This window comes from Chrysochloris asiatica, unplaced genomic scaffold, assembly GCF_000296735.1.
Source record: "Chrysochloris asiatica unplaced genomic scaffold, ChrAsi1.0 scaffold00032, whole genome shotgun sequence".
Classification (NCBI taxonomy): domain Eukaryota; kingdom Metazoa; phylum Chordata; class Mammalia; order Afrosoricida; family Chrysochloridae; genus Chrysochloris; species Chrysochloris asiatica.
The window spans coordinates 20,666,376-20,685,972 of NW_006408550.1; the positions used below are offsets into that span (position 1 = coordinate 20,666,376).

A 19,597-nucleotide genomic window follows, 5' to 3' on the forward strand; every position below is an offset into this window, starting at 1 on the left:
GGGATTTTTAACTCTACTGTGTTTGAAATTTGAATAAAAATTTTATGTGAAATATGTAAAAATAAAATGTTGACTTTAAAACATTAGTTTCAATTAAAAATAATTTAAAAAAAAACAAACAGGATTGCATTTTAACATGAATTACCTAGCAATAAAACATTTATACAGGAGTGTTCTCTGTAGGCTAGGATACAACCCAAACTAAAAAACTAACATAGCTAAACAGATAAAGTAGTGTTTCCAATGTTGTGTGACCCCCGCATTCTTCTATTAGCAACAGACAAAAATGTGGATCATCAAACCAACTTCCGCCTCCCCTCCTCCTTCAAGAAGGTGTCTTGGATTCTATGATCTTAGGTGATGTTTGCGGGTGGTACTTCTTCCTGATCTCATCCACGTCCTCATCATCCAGTAAGAATGAAGCTAGCGGTAGGATCTGAGAAAAATAGTTCTTAGCCAGGATGTGTTTGTGCTTGATCTTGTGAATAAACAAGGGTTCGTATCCCTGAGAAGAAATGAAAACCAAATTCCATTTAATGTCACAGATACATTTAGCTAGGTATAGGCACTATACAGGGTCACTATGGGTCGGAACCAACTCGACAGCACTTAACAACAGTAACAAGCACTTTAATGCCTACTGCAGCCTTTACTTCTTAGTTACTTCACCCCAGAATACTGCCCGCCCCCCACCCCCCGCCCCACCCGCTTCACCTAGCATCTTTCAAAGCTTAACTCTTGTACTTTAACCTGGAAGCCTTTCTTCTGACCTCTGCCCTCACTGAGTTCAAGTAAATCAGTCCTTCAGTACTTGCAAACTGTTATTGTATTTTAAATACGTAATGGTTACGAATCGGGCTGCGAACCTTAAGGTCAGCGGTTTGAAACTACCAGCCACTCTGCGGGAGAAAGATGAGGCTTTCTACTCCCGTTAAGGATTTACACCCTCGGAAACCCTGTACAGGGTCGCTATGGGTCAGAACCGACTCGACGGCACTTAACAACAACAACAACAACAATGCATTCTGCCTTGAATTGCACTAATTTTTTTGAGAATCTTTTCCTGACAAAAGAAACCTTCTTAAGGGTCTCCTTTCTCCTACTCAATCAATTTTTTTTCTTTTGGATGAATGTTCTTGCCACCTTTGGTTCTTGCTTTTAAATCTATTTCAGCTTCGGAAGCAGCTTCAATACTGATACAATGAGCGACTTGACTGATTTTACTTTTTTTCCAAAATGGGTCTTTCCCTCTATTTCTCTAGAGCTAAAATTGAAGGTTACATTTCTGCTGTGACCGTGGATCCTTTGGTCACCCTATTTGCTGCCTCCCATTCCCACCATGTGAGTGCTTTCACTGTTTTTCTAATTTCGTCTAATGAATTGATCACCTTCTGACCATTGCCACCAAATCTTCCTGCTTTTCCATGCTTATTGTGTTTCATTCATTTCCAGCCTCTTTGTCTCTCACATCTACAGAAGAATGCTGCAGGTTTTTGGTTAGGGTTCTCTCCAATGATAAGTCTTTTCAAATCAGAGTAGCAGACACTATTAGTTTCTAACCCAATATCCATTATTAGCCAGTGGGGTAAGCATCGGACTGCTAACCACATAGTTGACGGTTCAAACCTCCACCTGCTCCAGAAAAGGTGATGAAACTGTCTGCTCCTGTTAAGATTTACATTCTAAGAAATCCAAAGAAGCAGAAACATCTGCTCTGTCCCAATAGGTACCTGTGAGTCAGAAGTGGATGGATAGTAGGTTTTGTTTTCCATTCACACTTGCATATGGTGTGGATATATTTATGTACCCAGCTTGTCTTGTCTTCATTGTAGTGAACACTAGCCATACGGCTTGTGTTTCTGGCCATTATATGGATGTACCAGAAAAAGCATTGAACAAAGTGTATTAAAGGGAGTCCTGGTGTGGCGCTGTGGGCTAATGCATCAGACTGCAAAGTTGTTTGAACTACAAGGTCAGTGGTTCAAGCTCACCAACTGCTCCTTGGAAACCCTAAACAGGGTCACTATGGGTCAGAATCAACTTGACGGCACATAACAACAAGAAGGGTGGGCAGACACACTTCTGGCATAGTTGCCATTTATATTGAAGACAAGTATTTACAATGAATAAATCATTGGCCTTGCAAAATTCATCATGTGATCACCAGCATTGTTTCCATCACCAAAACTATATTTTCCAACAACCGATACTTACCCTTGGTTTTCCAAATTCACATTCCATCAGCAGTAATTATCAATGCATTTTTATTGTATGTTTGATATGTTTTAGAGTAAAATTGGCAGAATTCTATTTCATTATCACTAAACTTAGTGGTTGGTGTGTAATTTGAATAATAATGGTATTAATTAGTCTTCCCTGTAGGCTTATGGGTATTATCCTATCACAGACAGCATTGTATTTCAAGACCTATCTTGAAATGCTTTTTTTCACGATGAATATGATGCCATTTCTCTTCAATTTGTTGTTCCAGGCATGGTCAGAATCAAAATGGCCCAAACCAGTCCATTCCAGCTCACTAATGCCTAGGACATTGATCTTTCTGTGTTCCAGGTCATTTCTTGATGACTTTTAATTTTCCTACCACTCGCCTGTCAATTTGCCATACTGTGTTGGCTGGTGTGTTGCTGTGATTCTGGAAGTGATGCCACTGGTATTTCAAATACCAGCAGTGTCACACATGGCAGACAGGTTTCAGCTGAGCTTCCAGACTAAGACAGACTAGGAAGAAGGAGATATGGACTGCTTCTGAATATTTAGTAACTGAAAATCTTATGAATAGCAGTGGAACACACAGCTAGCAAAAGAATATTGAATACTGAAGCATGATGAAGAGCACCGGAATACTGTCAGATACAGTGCCAGAGAATGAGCCCCAAAGGTTGGAAGACACTCAAAATAAGACTGGAGAAGTGCTGCCTCCTCAAAGTAGAGATGAATGTGATGTCACAAATGGAGTAAAGTTTCCGGGACCTTCATTTGCTGATGGGGCACAACACAAAATGAAGACAAATTTGAACATAGAATTTGAACATCGAATGTACGAAGTATGAATCTAGAAAAAATGGAAATTGTCAAAAATGAAATGGAACACATAAACATCAATATCGTAGGTTATTAGTGAGCTGAAATGAACTGGTATTGGCCATTTTGAATCTGGCAAACACATGGTCTACTATGCTGGGAATGGCAAAGTGAGGAGGAATGGCTTTGTCTTCATCGTCAAAAAGAACATTTCAAGATCTATCTTGAAATAATATCTATGGATATTATCTATCACAACACTGTCTGTGATAGGATAATATCCATATGCCTACAAGTAAGATTAGTTAATACAATTATTATTCAAATATATGCACCAACCACTAAAACCAGCAATGATGAAATTGAAGAACTCTACCAACTTCTTCAAGGAGCCCTAATAATGTAGTGGTTACAAGTAGGGTTATTAACCTCAAGGTCAACAGTTCAAAACTACCAGCTGTTCCACAGGAGAAAATGAGGCTTTCTGTTCCCAAAAAGATTTACTGCCTCGGAACCCTATGCAGGGTCACGAGTTGGAACCGACTCCGTGGCACATCACAACAACAACTTCTTTAGTCTGAAATTGATCAATGTAATCAAGTTGTTGTTTTTGTTGTTGTTGGGTGCCATTGAGTCGGTTCCAACTCATAGCAACCCTGTATAGAGTTTTTGAGGAGCAGCTGGAAATCCTCTTGACACTGTATTAAAGGTTTTGGATATTTTAGGTAAGAAGTTTCCTATCACAGAGAACTCAAAAGGCTACAAGTTGCTGCCTCCTTACCTCAGAGTTATTCAAGGGGATGGAGTAGATATTAATACTTTACAAGAGGTTGTAGAAGGCATGAAACAAAAAAAAAATGGAGTATTGAAAATATTTCCTTTGGTTCTGGTGGCGTTTTACTACAGAAGTTAACAAGAGATCTTTTAAATTGTTCCTTCAAATGTAGTTATGTGGTGACCAATGGTCTTGGGATTAATGTCTTCAAGGATCCAGTTGCTGATCCCAACAAAAGATCCAAAGAAGGTCGATTATCTTTACATAGGACACCAACAGGGAACTTTGTTACACTTGAAGAAGGAAAAGGCGATCTTGAGGAATATTGTCATGATCTTCTTCACACTGTCTTCAGGAATGGAAAAGTGACAAAAAGCTATTCATTTGATGAAGTAAGAAAAAATGCAAACCTGAATATTGAACTGGAAGCAGCACCTCATTAGGTTTTGTTTTATGGCTGTGCGTGTGTATGGGTGTGTGCATGTTTGTATGTGCACACATGTATGCACCTGTGTGTGTGTGTAATACACAATGTGTATTGTACAGATGTGTGGGGTTTGTGTTTTATGATACATTACAGCCAAATTATTTGTTGGTTTATGGACATAATACCCTCTCATTTTTTTTTTTTTTTTTTTTCTTTCAGTGTTTAGGTGATCTCGAATTAGAAAATGTAATTAACCATGTAAACAACTAATGCTAAAGTAAGCTTTTTAGGGCCCTTTGCCAATAGATAGTAATTCAATCTGGTATTGATCTTTTCACAAATAACAGAACTGAGAAACTTATATATGTAACTGAAGATCACATAAAACAGATTTGCATAAAATTATCATGATTGCTTTATGTTTATATTTAACTTGGATTTTTGTACAAACAAGATTGTGTAAGATATATTTAAAGTTTCAGTGATTTAACACTCTTTCCAACTTTTCATGATTTTTGAGCACAGACTTTCAAGAAAATACTTGAAAATAAATTACACTGCTTTTTGTCCATTAATCAGCAAATAAAATATGGCCTTAACAAAGTTGTTTGTGTTATTGTACAATTTGAAAATTATGTCAAGATATACCGTATAGAGTTACTAACCTCACTGCCCCTTGTAGAATATGTATTATTCATTGTACATGAAACAAAATAATGGCTCTTACTGGAATGTTTAGGCACTCTAAAGTGATTATTTTGCTTGGTCATTGTATTGTACCAGAGAAATGCCTGTACTGCAATTTTATATGTCAGATATTGCCTGTGGCTCGAATATGCACCTCAAATTTTAAGGAGATAATGTTTTTAGAGAGAATTTCTGCTTCCACTATAGAATATATAAATAAATGTAAAATATTGACAAAAGTGGAAGTGGTGTATTTTAAAGTAATTAAACTTTTGAATTTATTTTTCATATTCTATAGTTGATATTACTTAAATGAATTACTGGAGTTGGTAGTGAGTGTACTGATTTTAAATGTTTTCATTCTGTTATATTTTTCATTAAGTTTAAAAAATTAAATTGGACATCAAATTGAAAAAAAAAAAAGAAGGAATGAGGAGACCTCTGGGGGTGGTACAAATGGCTACTGCACTCGGCTGCAAACCAAAAGGTTGGAGATCCAAGTTCACCCAGAGTCACCTCATAAAAAAGGCTCGGGGATCTACTTCCAAAAAATCAGCCATTGACAACCCTATGGAGTACAGTTCTACTCGGACAAGCATAGAGTTGCCATGAGCCAGAATCAACTTACCAGCATTTGGTTTGTTTTCTGTTTTTAAAAAGAAGGTAATATGGAAAGATACCAAAGAGTCCCAAAATTTATTGCTAAATGAAGCACAGCGATGTAACATGAAAGCAATCCTGGAAAAAGAGTACGTTTACTTGTCGGGTGCTGTCGAGTTGCTTCCAACTCATGGCAACCCTAACTAAGCACAACAGAATGAAACACTGCCGGGTCCTGCATCAGTCTCACAACATTTGTTACATTTGAGCCATTGCTGCCATCTCATTGGGGATCTTCCTCTTTTTCACTGACCCTCTATTTTATCAAGCACCGTGTTCTTCTTCAGGGACAGGTCCCTCCTGATAACATGTCCTAAATTATGAGAGACAAGTCTCAGCATTCTGGCTTCTAAGCAGCATTCAATATTGGCTTCTAAGCAATAATCAATATTGCCCTCCAATACCATAACTCAAATGCCTCGATTCTTCCACATTGTTCAACTTTCACATGCATATGAGATGATTGAAAATACCATGGCTTTGGTCAGGCACACCTTAATCTTCAAACTGACGTCTTTGCTCTTGAATACTTTAAAGACGTCTTGTGCAGCAGATTTGCCTAGTGCAACACGTTGGTTAATTTCTTGACTGCTGCTTCCATGAATGTTGCATGCACATAAAAACATTCTGTATTATATATGCCTGAGTGTTTAAAAAAAAAAAAAAGAGCTAAAAGGAATAGAAAGGCATACTGTTAACTGATGGTACATGGAGGGGATTATAATCATTGTAATGAAACAAGGTGTATGATTTTTTTAATGTAAAACTGATGATCTGCCCTATAAACTTTCACTCAATTCACAATAAAAACTGAAAAAGAAAAAAAATTCTAGAAGGGTTTCAATCAATCGTATGTAAAAAATAGTAGTTATCCTTTCGAAGCAGAATTTTTCAGATACTTTTTAAAGAAGAAGATTGTTTTTTATGATGATTACAAGTAAAATAAGCCAAAAATATTTGAAGTGTTTCCATATACATGTTTACTAAGTTGCTTCATGTCAACGGGGTCCGATCTTTTGACTTCATGTCCACTTTGTTTCTACTTTGGCCAACGTGTCCACTAGGGAAGATTTAGCTGCCTCAAGGACAGCTCATAGAACCGAAGTCTTATGTCATGTTTTTCCTATAACTGACGTCATGTTAGCAAAGAGTCAAGAGGATCTTAACTTTGGAATATTTTTGTTTATTGAAAGAGGCAGTCTCTCTGTGCATTAGAGGAATTCTACAAATGTTCTGACTTGCTGCAGTCATAAACTGTTATGTAACTGGAATGAATATTAATACGTAAAAGATCACACTAGCCCAAAACCATAATTAAAAAAGGTAAATGCTTTTTGAGTTTGTCTGATTTAGAAACTAGCTCTATTTATAGGAATTCAATAAAATTGGCATCTTGAAATCAGCAATGCATGTAAATAGAACATTTAATTTGATACTGTAGTAATTTGGTTAAATACACAAAGGGAGTTTTGTAGATTAATTGAAAGAAGCTCAGGAATATCAGCTTTAGGATAGAACGTCAATCTCATCACGGGTCCTAAATGAAATGCTATTACTAATGTTGGCTAGGTTTCTAGTGATTATATATTTATGAGGCAGCTTAGTTTACTAAATATAATATTAGCACAGCTCCAATTTCTTGCTGCCCTTTCTTTGAATCCCTAGAATGAAATTTTTCATAATCTCGCATCTTAAAGCTTTACTGAAACATTATTCTAAAAACGAAAATTTTAATTAGCTTTTCCCTGAATACCATCCGACCCCTTCCCCCCCAAAAAGGAAACAAATAGGCCGAGAATGCACTATTCAAAATAACAATTATTTTGAAACCCATCTCTTCTTTCCCTGTAGTTGTTATCGTCCATGGAATTGAAGACTCAGAAGAGTCTGCTCCCGGGGGCCCTAGGTGTACTTATCTAAATGAAGCTCCTAGAAACGCATCAGAGGCCCCTCTAATCTGTTCCTCAGAATGCTTTCACTGATTGCATCTTGTAAGTGACCGATGGGGTCTACATTTTGCTGTGCCTTCCCCACTCCTGGTTAGTGGGAAGCCAGTACAAAATGGAGCCTTCCAGAAATACCCCATGACCTTGCCTGCCATTGAGAGTATATAATTATAAGCCGAATGTATTTGAAATTTTAAGGGTGCTTTAAGAAAGGGGCAGATCCTAGGATTCATAATATCTACCATAGTAGTAATATTCATTTATTTATTTAACAACTATTTATTGAGACCATAGTCTGTAACAAGGATCCTGGTATTGCACTGTAGGATAAGCACTGGACTGCTAAAATTAAGCCCACCAGCCACTTCTCAGAAATCCTGTACAGGGTTGCTATGAGTTGGAACTGACTCCACAGCACTCAATAACAACAGTCTGTGATAGGCACTGTTATAGTAGGTATTAGAGATAACTTTGTGGAGTCCTGATGTGGTGCTGTAGGATAAGCACTGGACACCTCAAGATAGGTTTGAACCTCAAGGTTGGAAGCTCAAACTCACCAGCCGCTCCTAGGAAACCCTTTAGAGGATCACTATGAGTTGGAACCCACACGACGGCACTTAACAAGAACAACAAAAAAGATCATTTTTCCCACTTACAGAGACCCTGTGCACAACAGAATGAAACACATCCTCACAAGATTATAGAGGACAATGTTGTTGTTGTTGTTGTTGTTGTTATGTGCCGTGGAGTCGGTTCCGACTCATAGCAACCCTGCACAGGGTTTCCGAGGCTGTAAATCTTTACGGGAGCAGAAAGCCTCATCTTTCTCCCGCGGAACAGCTGGTAGTTTCGAACTGCTGACCTTGTGGTTTGCAGTCCGATTCGTAACCAATAGAGGACAATGGGTTAAATAAAATCCCTTTCCTCCTGCAACTTAAAAGTTCAGTAAGAAAGTTAGCACAATAAAGAATTAGCCAAGTAAGTATTAATAATTTTAAGAAAGAAACCTCTCAAAAATATACTGCACTATAAAATACTGCAATAATAAAGCTAAACCCTTCTCATTGCTGGAGGCTGCTATTAGAACAGTTGTTGTCAAGTGCCCTCGAGTCAGTTCAAACTCTTGGCAACCCTGTAGAGGATTTCGGAGGAATGGCTGGTGGGCTTGATCTGCAGACCTTGTGGTTAGCAGCTCAGCGCTTATCCTACAGCGCTACACCAAGACTCTGAGAGTAGTATCTTCCTTAGGCACTATGAGACATTCAAGGCTTACCGGTCATGTATCTTAGCTTCCTTTTAATCCCCTGCATACATACTATCACATATTTTGTTACTGGTATCCATGAGTTCTCAGCTTCTTGATCCACCTCGAGTATTTAAACCATGCAGGGCATATATTAAAAGTTAGCAAGCTATGTCTAACAATTCCAATGATGTAACGAATTCCTTAAATCGTAGTCGCGTTTCTTACCTCTTCAGTACTTGGTAGTTTGAGATGAGCAGCAGCTTCATTTTTGGTTAGAAGAATGCAGTTCCAGGGGGACCACTGCAAGGCCTTCTCCCACCTGACCATGACCAGGTCATAGAGGTCATCCCAAGCACTGAGCACCGACTGGGACGCCCAGATATTCTCTACCAGGTACTGAATATCTTGCAGCTGCGTGTCAAAACAAGTTTGAAAAACAATGTTATGCTTATGCCTAAACATGAAATTCCCTTAAGATTATCATACTAACTGTACTATGTTTACGACTAAACATGAAATTTCCTTAAATCTAATCTATCATACTAACCGAAGAGATCATTAAATTACGGTGAGTAAGGTTTTGAAAAATCAAGCATTATTACGTTTTCAGTGACACAAGGAGCCCTGGTGGTGCAGAGGGTAAGCACTGGGCTGTCAAGCACAAGGTTGATGGTTCAAACCCACCAGCCGCTCCACTGTAGAACGAGGAGGCTGTCTGCTCCCATAAACATTTTCCAGTCTCAGAAACCCAAAGGGGCAATTCTGCTTTGTCCTATCGGGTCACCTCGAGTCGGAACAGACTCAAGGGCAGTGGTTTTGATTTTCGGTGAAACATTAAAAACAAACAAACACTGCCGTTGGGACGATTCTGACTCGTGGTGATGTCATGTGAGGGAGCAGACTGTCACATGAGGGTTTCGTGGTTGGCATCTTTAGGATAGTAGGTTCCTAGGCCGTTCTTCTGTGAAACTGCTGAGTGGGTTCGAACTGCCAACCTTTACGTTTATTAATCAAGAACGACTTTGTCACCCATGAACCTTCGGTGTCACAGCCCACTCATAGCAACCCTACAGAACAGAGGGGAACTGCCCCTAGGGTTTCTAAGGCTATAAGTCTTTATGGAAACAAATGGTCACATTTTCCTCCCACACAGCAGCTGGTGGGTTCGAACCACAGACCTTTTAGTTAGAAGTGTGCACTTGACCACTGTGCCACCAGGCACATTACCCCCTATTTTTAATCAAAATCTCTGTTCATTCAGCCCAAATAACCTAACTTTACCCATTTTGCAGTGATGACCCCATCTTTAGCCCAGAACAGGCTTTTCTTCCAGTATGTTCGTTTTATCCTACAGTTACATGATATTAAATACTTTTCAAAAATTTATTAGTAACTACCACCTCAGCACTAATGTGAAATCCTTTTAAGAATTTTAGTCCTACTTTACAAAGGAAGAAACTAAAGATGTGATAAAGATTAAGTAAGGCATTTGGCATTATTAAAAACCTGTTTTTATAATGAGAGGCTTCATTTTGCTTGGCTCAACCATCAACACTCTTGGAAGTAGCAGTCAAGAAATTAAATGACGTATTGCATTAGGCAAATCTGCTGCACAAGACCTCTTTAAAGTATTTAAGAGCAAAGATGTCAGTTTGAAGACTAAGGTGCACCTGACCCAAGCCATGGTATTTTCAATAGCCTCATATGCATACGAAAGCTGGACAGTGAATAAGGAAGACAGTAGAAGAATTGATGCCTTTGAGTTCTGGTGTTGGAGGAGAATATTGAAAGCACCATGGGCTGTCAAAAGAACCAACAAATCTGTGGTAAAAGAAGTACAGCCAGAATACTCTTTAGAAACCAGAATGGCCAGACTTCATCTCTCATACTTTGGATATGTTATCAGGAGGGACCAGTCCCTGAAGAGGGACACCATGCTTGGTAAAGTGGAGGGTCAGCAAAAAAAAGGAAGACCCCCAATGAGATGGATTGGCACAGCAGCAGCAACAGTGGGCTCAAAGGGAACAAAACTTGTGAGGTTGGCACAGGACCGGGCAGTGTTTCATTCTGTTGTGAACAAGGTCGCTATGAGTCAGTACTGACTTGATGGCACCTAACAAGAATTGTGATGAAATAGAAGGGGAAAGTGCATAAATGAAATAATTATTTAAAATTAAAAAAACAACAACAAAAACCTCATCCTACATTAGCTAAAACTCTTGTGATGACTTTGTATCAGGGGTTCTACATAAACACACTTAGAATCACCAGAGAGGGGTTATTGTGATTGTTGTTGTGTTGTTAAGTGCTGCCCAGTAGTTTCTGACTCATAGCGACCATGTATAGGGTTTCCAATGAACATCTGGTGGGTTTGAACTGCCGGCCTTGTGGTTCAAAATCCAGCACTGATCCTACAGCGCCATATCAGAGAGGGGTAAATTCACCAAATACAAACATTTTATGTTTTTTTTTTTAAAAAAGAACCATTATTTTTTTTAAAGGGTTGGAGTAGGAAAACAGACATCTTTTCTGTACATTCAGTGGACAAAAAGCTATACAATTTACCAAAGTTTATGGGGAAAAAAAGAGAGAGAAAGAAAACTTGTCACCAACAGCTACTATAATGTTTCAGAAATGGAAAATTCAATATATTAAGCTCCAGTAACACAATCTAACTTTTTTTTAATATTAGAAAATACAATATTACAACAGCTGTTATGGAACAGAAATCTATAGAATTTAAAAACGTAATTCTTGACTATAGTTTTATATACATTCAAAACGTGCACCTTGTTCACAGTTTTGATTAAGATGTCTTGTATTTCTTTGCTTGGCTCCCATTTTCTCCTGAGACAGTGCGGCTGTGCCTTCAATCTCTCCCTGGCCACTGGGTCTTTTTTACCCTCATTAAAAGCTCCTTGATCTCAAAAACCAAAATGCCCAAACAGCATGTCCTTGTCCTCCCTCCTGTGACAGCCCCGTCCCAGGTCTGCCTCTGGATCTGCCTGCATGTTCTTCCCATGATCTGCAATGTTTCCCTGAGCATGGTCACCAGAGAAACCTCTACTCACTCTTGATCTCGTATTTATAGGCCACTTCCTTGAGGAATCCCTGCCTGGTCCTCAGATTATATTCGTTCCACATCTAATGTCCACATAATGCCCACTCCATCCCGTTTATGTAAATGAAGGGCTTCAAAACATTCGTGGAAAATGGAATGAAAAGATAATGGAATTTTGTAATTGTGATCATGACTAATTGCGATGGTCACAATTGTAAAAGTAGAAGATGTTTCACAAAAAGGGGGGAGTAGTTAAACTTACAGTCCAGGAACAGAGGACCCTAGGACCATCAAGAAAGAAGAGCGTGAGCAGAATGTGGGACCATAACCAGAGAAGCAGCAACACCAGAGATGGAAGCAGAGGTGATGGCTGGGAGAGATGGAGCAGCTGAGGACTCTACACTCATGAAAAGAGAAAGCTGTGTGCTGTTGGGCAGGAAGCTGGCTTGTAAAATGGGCCCTTTGGTTGTTTAAACAATTATATATTCCTGTGTGTTTGTGTACATCCAAGTAAAAACAAACAGAAATCAAGCAGGAATAGAGGCAAATCCTGTTAACCAATGGAACATGGAGAGGACTGTAATCATTGCAATGGAAAAAAAACATAATTGGTTGAGTACAAAACCGATGTTCTGCCATGTAAATTATCACTCAGTTCACAGCAAAAGCTTTTAATAAATAAATAAATAATCCTACCTGTAGCCCTAAAACTAGACCAAGCCCTATTCCTAGCCCTAACACAGCCCCCTACCCCTAACCTTAACACTACATAAAACCTTAGGCCTAGAGGCCTAGCCTAGACCAGCTATAAACTTAATCCAAATCTTACCTCCTGATTCTTACTCCCCTCCAAAAGAGAAACTAAACACATTTTTAAAAAAAGAAAATGGAAATTTTCCACAAACATTCTGAAGCCCCCTCTTCTTTTGTATTACAAGAACTTGTAAAGTTTTTCAATGTCTGCCTGCTTTTCTAAACTGTTTGTTGTAGTTAATTGTTTTCATTTTGACCCATAGTGACCCTGTATAGGGTTTTCGAGGTGCTACTGGTGAGCCTGAACCACCAGCCTTGTGGTCACACTGACTTTGCAATCCAGCGCATTAGCCCGCAGTGTCTTGTTTTAGCAGTGTTTTCTCAGTGCTTAGCGCTGTACTTAATTAAATACTGAGAACACAGCTATACACACTACTCACTAATGGAACCACGAGCACTGCTTCCCAAGCAAGAATGGGTTCACCTGCACTTCATGCCCATTCTGCCCCACGAAGGATGATAGTCTCCGTGACAGAGACACGTGTCACCCGTGACTGGCAATCCACACCAATCGTACCTGCATCAGGTAAGCAATTGTAGAATCATCGTCGTAATTGGCTTCTGAAAAGTAGAGCCTTTGTAGTAAACATTTGTACTTCAAAAACGACTCCCGTTTTCGACTCTCATTGTCGAGGCTGTTGCATTGGCGACACTTGTAGATGCGCTGTGAGGTGGATGAGATGGAGAACTCCGTCGAAGGCAGATAGAGCTGGCAGCTGCGGCAGAAGTAAATCTTCTTATAAAACTTCATTGGGTCTTGAGGGACCTAAATAGGAAAGGACAGAAAAGACAGAGAAGCCTAGTCAAACACCAACAAACCGAACTCTGAGGGCTAGCTTCTTAGAAGGAAAAGTTGTTGTTGTTGTTGTTGTTGTTGTTATGTGCCATGGAGTCGGTTCCGACTCACAGCGACCCTGTACAGGGTTTCCGAGGCTGTAAATCTTTACGGGAGCAGAAAGCCTCATCTTTCTCCTGCGGAACAGCTGGTAGTTTTGAACTGCTGACCTTGTGGTTCGCAGCCCCATTTGTAACCACTATGCTACACAGTTAAGGCAATTTGTAAAGTCCTATGTGTTGGTTGGTATGTTTTCCTTTATTCTACACAGAACTTATATTCCAAGCAGTACTCATTTGTTGTGGTGGTTTTTAGATAGCATTGAGATGGTTCTGATTCAAAGCAACCTTATACACAACAGAAGGAAACAATGCCTAGTCCTGTGCCATCCCCCGATCTTCACCAAGCAAGAGACTACCGCTGCTGCTGCTGTGCCAAACCATCTCATTGAGAGTCTTCCTCCTTTCCATGAATCCTCCACTTTACCAAGTATAACGTCCCTCTCCAGGGACTGCTCCTCTTGATAATATGTCCAAAGTATAAAAGACAAAGTCTGGCTATCCAGACTTTTAAGGAAAGTAAAAGTTGTACTTCTTCCAAAACAGATTTGTTTGTTATTCTAGCAGTCCATGGTACTTTTAATATTCTTCTCCAACTCCGTATCTCAAATGCATGAATTCTTCTATGGTTTTCCTTATTCACTATCCAACTTTCACATGCATAAGAGGATATTGATAATACCATGGCTTGGATCAAGCACACCTTAGTCCTCAAACTGACCTGTTTGCTCTGGAACCGTTTAAAGAGGTCTTATGTGGCATATTTGCCCAAAGCAATATGTCATTCAATTTCCTGATGGCTCCTTCCATTAGTGTTTATTGTGGATACAAGCAAATTGAAGTCTTGGACAACTTCAATATTTTCTCCATTTATCATGATGTTATTTATTGGTCCAATTGTGAGGATTTTTGTTTTCTTTACATTGGGGTGCAATTCATATTGAAGGCTGTGATCTTTGATCTCCATCAGTATTTTAAGTTCTAACTTTCAGCAAGCAAGGTTGGATCACCAGCATACCTTAGGTTGTTAATGAATCTTCCTCCAATAAATTAGAACATTTTTCTAAGTGTATGTTACAGTAAGTGTATGGTAACACATGGCGTTCTTTGATTAATATGCAGTAGTGTCGCTGCCTTTGTTTGGGCTGTGAGCTGTCATTTCTTACTCCTTTCATTGGACCTGCCTGGAAGGGCTCTCACAACTTTGCAGTTTTCTGGTCTGTCTTGTTCGAAAGCAGGTGCTCAGAGAACTATTTGGTTTGTTTCGAGGTTACTGAATTCAATTCTGAAATTGCTATTTGTGTGAGTAAGGTAGGGAAAATACACACCAACCTGTGGAATGCCTTTCTCAGGAGATTCAAAGGCAGGAAATGAGAGTGAAGAGGGGTAAAAGAGGGGAAAAAACATCATCAAACTAATGGGACAGAAGGAAGAAAAAATTGGGGCATCTATATAAAAGCAGAAAAAAATATTTGACAAAGTTCAGTAGCTATTCATTATTAAAACTAAGAGAAGAGAAGAAAAAAAAAAGGCAAAAAACACCATCATCAAACCATGACCCACAGAGAACTTCTAAAACCTAAAGTGAACCTCATCTTTGATAGTGGAGAGCTGAATGTTCTTCCTTTAAGATTGGGAATAAGACAAGGGCAGCTTCAGTCATCGGTCCATTCAGTATTGTCCTCGAAGCTGTAGTCAATGCAACAATGAAAGAAAAAGCAATAAACAGGAATTGCAAAGGAAGACGTCAATGTTTATTTCTTCGCAGATGGCATGATTTTATCTATAGAAAATCTCAAAGAATCTAGAGAAAAACTCCTAAGCCAAATAGGTGAGTTTAGCTCATTTGCATAGTAATTGACTAAACTATTTGCTACTGTTGTTAGGTGGTATCCAGTCAGTTCTGACTCCTTGCGATCCTGTGCACAACAGAACAAAACACTGCTCTGTCCTGTGGCAATACGGATTCTTCCTCTTTGTTTCCAACTTCCGAATTCCAATCACCAGTAATTATCAATGCATCTTGATTTGCATGCTTGATCAATTTCAAACTGAAAAAGTCAGTAGAAGTCTTCAATTTCATCATCACTGGTTTTAGTGGTTGGCACATAAATTTCCTTGTGGTTGTTGTTAAGTGCTTAAGTCAGTTCCAATTTATAGCAACTCTGTATAGGATTTCCGAGGCTGTAAATCTTTTGGAGAGCAGAAAGTTTCATCTTTCTCCCACGTAGTCTGAACCATCAACTTTGTGGTTTGCAGTCCAGTGCTTATCCTACAGAGCCACCATGCTCCCTGGTCTTCCTTGTAGACATATGGATATTATTCAATCACAGACAGCATTATACTTCAAGATAGAACTTGAAATGTTCATTTTGACGATGAATGTGATGACATTCCTCTTCAATTTATCATTCCTGGCAGAGTAAACCATATGATTATCTGATTCAAAATGACCAATACCAGTCCCTTTCAGCTCATGAATGCCTAACAATGTAATCTTTATGCATTTCATTTTTGATCACTTCCCATTTTCCTTGAGTCATACTTCATACATTCCATATTCTAGTTACTAATGAATTTTGCAGCAGCTTCCTCTCATTTTGAGCTGCGTTGTACCACATCAGCAAGTAAAGGTCCCAGACGCTCAACTCTACTCTGAGGAGACAGTTCTTCCCCAGGCTTATTTTGAGTGCCTTCCATGCTGAGGGGCTCATCTTCTGGCACTATAGCTGACGATGTTCTGCTGCCATTTGTAATGTTTTCATCTTCTGGTTCTATAGCTGACTATGTTATTGTTGTTGTTAAGTGCCATCGAGTCGGTTCTGACTCATAGCAACTCTATATAGGGTTTCCAGGAAGCGACTGGTGAGTTTGAATTGTCCACTGCTATTCATAGATTTTCAGTAGCTGGACCTACCTTCCTGCCTGCCATCTGACCTGCCCAGCTTGGTTCATCTGGCCCATAGACTTGGGACTTTCCCATTTCTACAACTGTGTGAGCCATTTCCTTGCTATACCCCTTCTCTTGAAATATATATATGTATAAGCTTTGCTGGTTTTGCTTCTCTAGAGAAGGCAGTCTAAGACAGGGATCTATAAAGGAAATAAATACAATCTGAAATTCCAACAGGATTTTTGTACATATTGATAAGCCGGTTCTAACATCAATACAAAAAGGTAATGGAATTAGAAGAGTCAAATACATTTTGAAAAAGAATAAAGTTGAAACATGCACATTTCCCATTTCAAAACTTACTATATACATATCAGTGTGGTGTTGGTTAAAGAGTAGGCACAGAGATTAGTGGAACAGGATAAAGACCAGAGAAATGAGCCCTCACAAATACAGTCAGCTGATGGTGACAAACGAAATACCCACGAAGAGAAGAGAGGATAGCTTCAACAAATAAGGGTAAAAAAACTGGAATCCATATGCTTAAAAAATGAACCTAGTCAAAGATTTTAAACCTTCTACAAAATGAACTCTAAATGAATGACAGATCTAAATCTAAAATTCACAACTTCTAGGTGAAAATCTATGTGGCCTTGGGTTTGATGAGTTTTTAGATACAACACCAAAAGCATGATCCATGAAAGAAAATATTAATAAGTGGGACCGCCTTAAAATTAAAAACTTGCTCTGAGAAAAATCACTGTTACAAGAGAATTCATCAATTGGAAAAAATGTATAAATCATGTTTCGAGTCCTGGTGTGGCGCTGTGGGTCCATGTACCAGACTGCAAAGCCATTTGAACTGCAAGGTTGGCAGTTCAAGCTCACCAGCTGCTCCTCAGAAACCCTATACAGGGTTGCTATGGGTCGGAACCTACTCAACAGCTCTTCACAACAACAACAAAATCCAAAATACTAACTCTAGAAACTCAAAAATAAGTTTTAAAAAAATGTATTTTTTTAAATGAGCCAGGATCTCAATATATGCCTCACCAAAGAAGGTGCTCTGGTAGCATAGTGGTTACGAGTAGGGCTGCTAACCTCATGGTCAGCAGTTTGAAACTACCAGCAGCTCCATGAGAGAAAGATGAGGCTTTCTGCTCCCTTAAACATTTACAGCCTTGAAAACCCGATGCAGGGTTGCTATGAGTCGGAACCAACTCCACAGCACACAACCACCACCACGACCAAAGAAGGTATGGAGTCCTGGTGTGATGCTGTAGGGTAAGCACTAGATCGCAAGGTAGATTTGAACTGCAAGGTGGCAGTTCAAAGTCATCAGTTGCTCCTCAGAAACCCTATACAGGTTCACTAGGAGCAGGAACTGACTAGGCACTTGACAACAACAACAACAAAGAAGATATGCAGATGGCAAGTAAGCATACGAGAACATACGCAACATCATTTATACTGGGGAATTGTATATTAAAACAATGAGATATGACACGCGCCTTTTAGGATGGCTCAAACCCTAAAACCTGACAATGTCATGCTGGTAGGGACGTGAAGCACTAAGTATTCCCTGTCCTTACTGGCGGAGTATAAACGGTACAATCACTCTGGAAGACAGTCTAGCAGTTCTTTATAAAGTTAACACAGTGTTTCCATACAATCCAGCCACTGAGCTACTCAGTACTTACCCATCTGATTGGAAATCTTATGTCCAAGAATGTTTACAGTAGTTAGAATCACAATCAATTCATAAGCAACTAATATGTTCTTGAATAGTAGATTGTGTGGACACAAACTGTGGCACATCATACAATGGAATAATGTTATCCAGAAACTTCAGAAGGGAGCAAAAACTTGAGCTGGAACTTGGACAAAGTCGGGAGGGGAAGTAGAAAGAGAACTGGAGGGGCCCAAAGGAGAAGTATTTTTCAGCTCAATGGCTCATTTTATATGCATCATTTGATTCATTTTCCTCCAAAGCTTGGGGAGATGTAAGCCATTATTATCTGTTTAGAAGGCACGGTTCATGGGGGCATGAAAGATCATGATGCATTCAACAGAAAACTATGTTCAACTGGAAACTTGGCTCAGAGCTTAGGAAAGAATTTAAAGCTGGAAATACAGACACAGAAGCTAAATGAGTAGTTTATCAGCAAAAAAAATCATCATCATCATCATCATTCAAAGGAGATTTCCCCAGTAAGATGATCTTCCACATGGATCCCAAATGTCAAAGCAAAACAGGAATAAATTTCAAAGTAGTTTCACATTTAAAGATTTTGACAAAGGAATACCTTAAGATATCTTGCAACTTCAGGATTAAATAGAGGTGTTTTGATATAATGAAGAAAGAGCGTTGTGATCCGTTTCCTGAGCCCTTCAAGATTATAAGGTTTGACTCCTCTCATCATAAGGTCAACCTCTCTGTCAATCAGTTCTAGAATTTCTTGAGTCAGTTTACATTCATGCTCCTAGAAAGAACACACAAATAGTCAGTATGGAATTTTTTAAATCATTAAGTCATGTTTCAGAATTTTGCCCCAAACAAACCAAAAGCTAGATTACAAAAGAAGAGAAACATTGATGGTAAGAGCATACACTGATATGATTAATTTGGAAACAAAATGTGATATTATCTAGTAGGAGTGAAGATCTGCATAATTTGTGAATCAGTAAATCCACTCCTATGTGCCATCGAGAAATGTACACGTAGCGACATTGTTCACAAAAAAAATTAGAAAAAACAAGTATCAATAAAATATCGGTTAGATATGTGTTATTTTATTCCTTGCTTCTTTTGCTCAACATGAACTAAGTAAATGAGTGCGTTTGAATAAGGAAACGAGTGTGTTTGGATGAGAAAACTCAAGGCAAGGGTTCATCATCAACAAAGGAATTGTTAAAAGCCATCCAATGGGTTCCAACTCATAGCAACCCTGTACAGGGTTTCCTTGGAGCAGGTGGTGGCTTTGAACTTACAACCTTGAGGTGACCAATCCACTGTTTATCCTACAGTGCCACACCAGGGCCCCAAACAAAGGAATAGTACCCACTTGTTGTTGTTGTTGTTGTTGTTGTTGTTATGTGCCGTGGAGTTGGTTCCGAATCATAGAGACCCTATATAGGGTTTCTGAGGCTGTA

General features: G+C 39.1%; 1 protein-coding gene across 1 annotated transcript in view; it reads right to left on the reverse strand.

The window, feature by feature from the left end:
• Positions 1-325: 325 nt before the first annotated feature.
• Positions 326-19,597, reverse strand: part of IQUB (IQ motif and ubiquitin domain containing) — a 79,240-nt gene continuing 59,968 nt past the window's right edge. The window contains exons 9-12 of the mRNA XM_006859365.1: positions 18,751-18,927; positions 13,175-13,423; positions 9,009-9,194; positions 326-505 (exon numbers count right to left, since the gene is read on the reverse strand). Coding sequence (XP_006859427.1) covers positions 326-505; positions 9,009-9,194; positions 13,175-13,423; positions 18,751-18,927 — 792 coding nt within the window. The remainder of the gene's footprint in view (positions 506-9,008; positions 9,195-13,174; positions 13,424-18,750; positions 18,928-19,597) is intronic.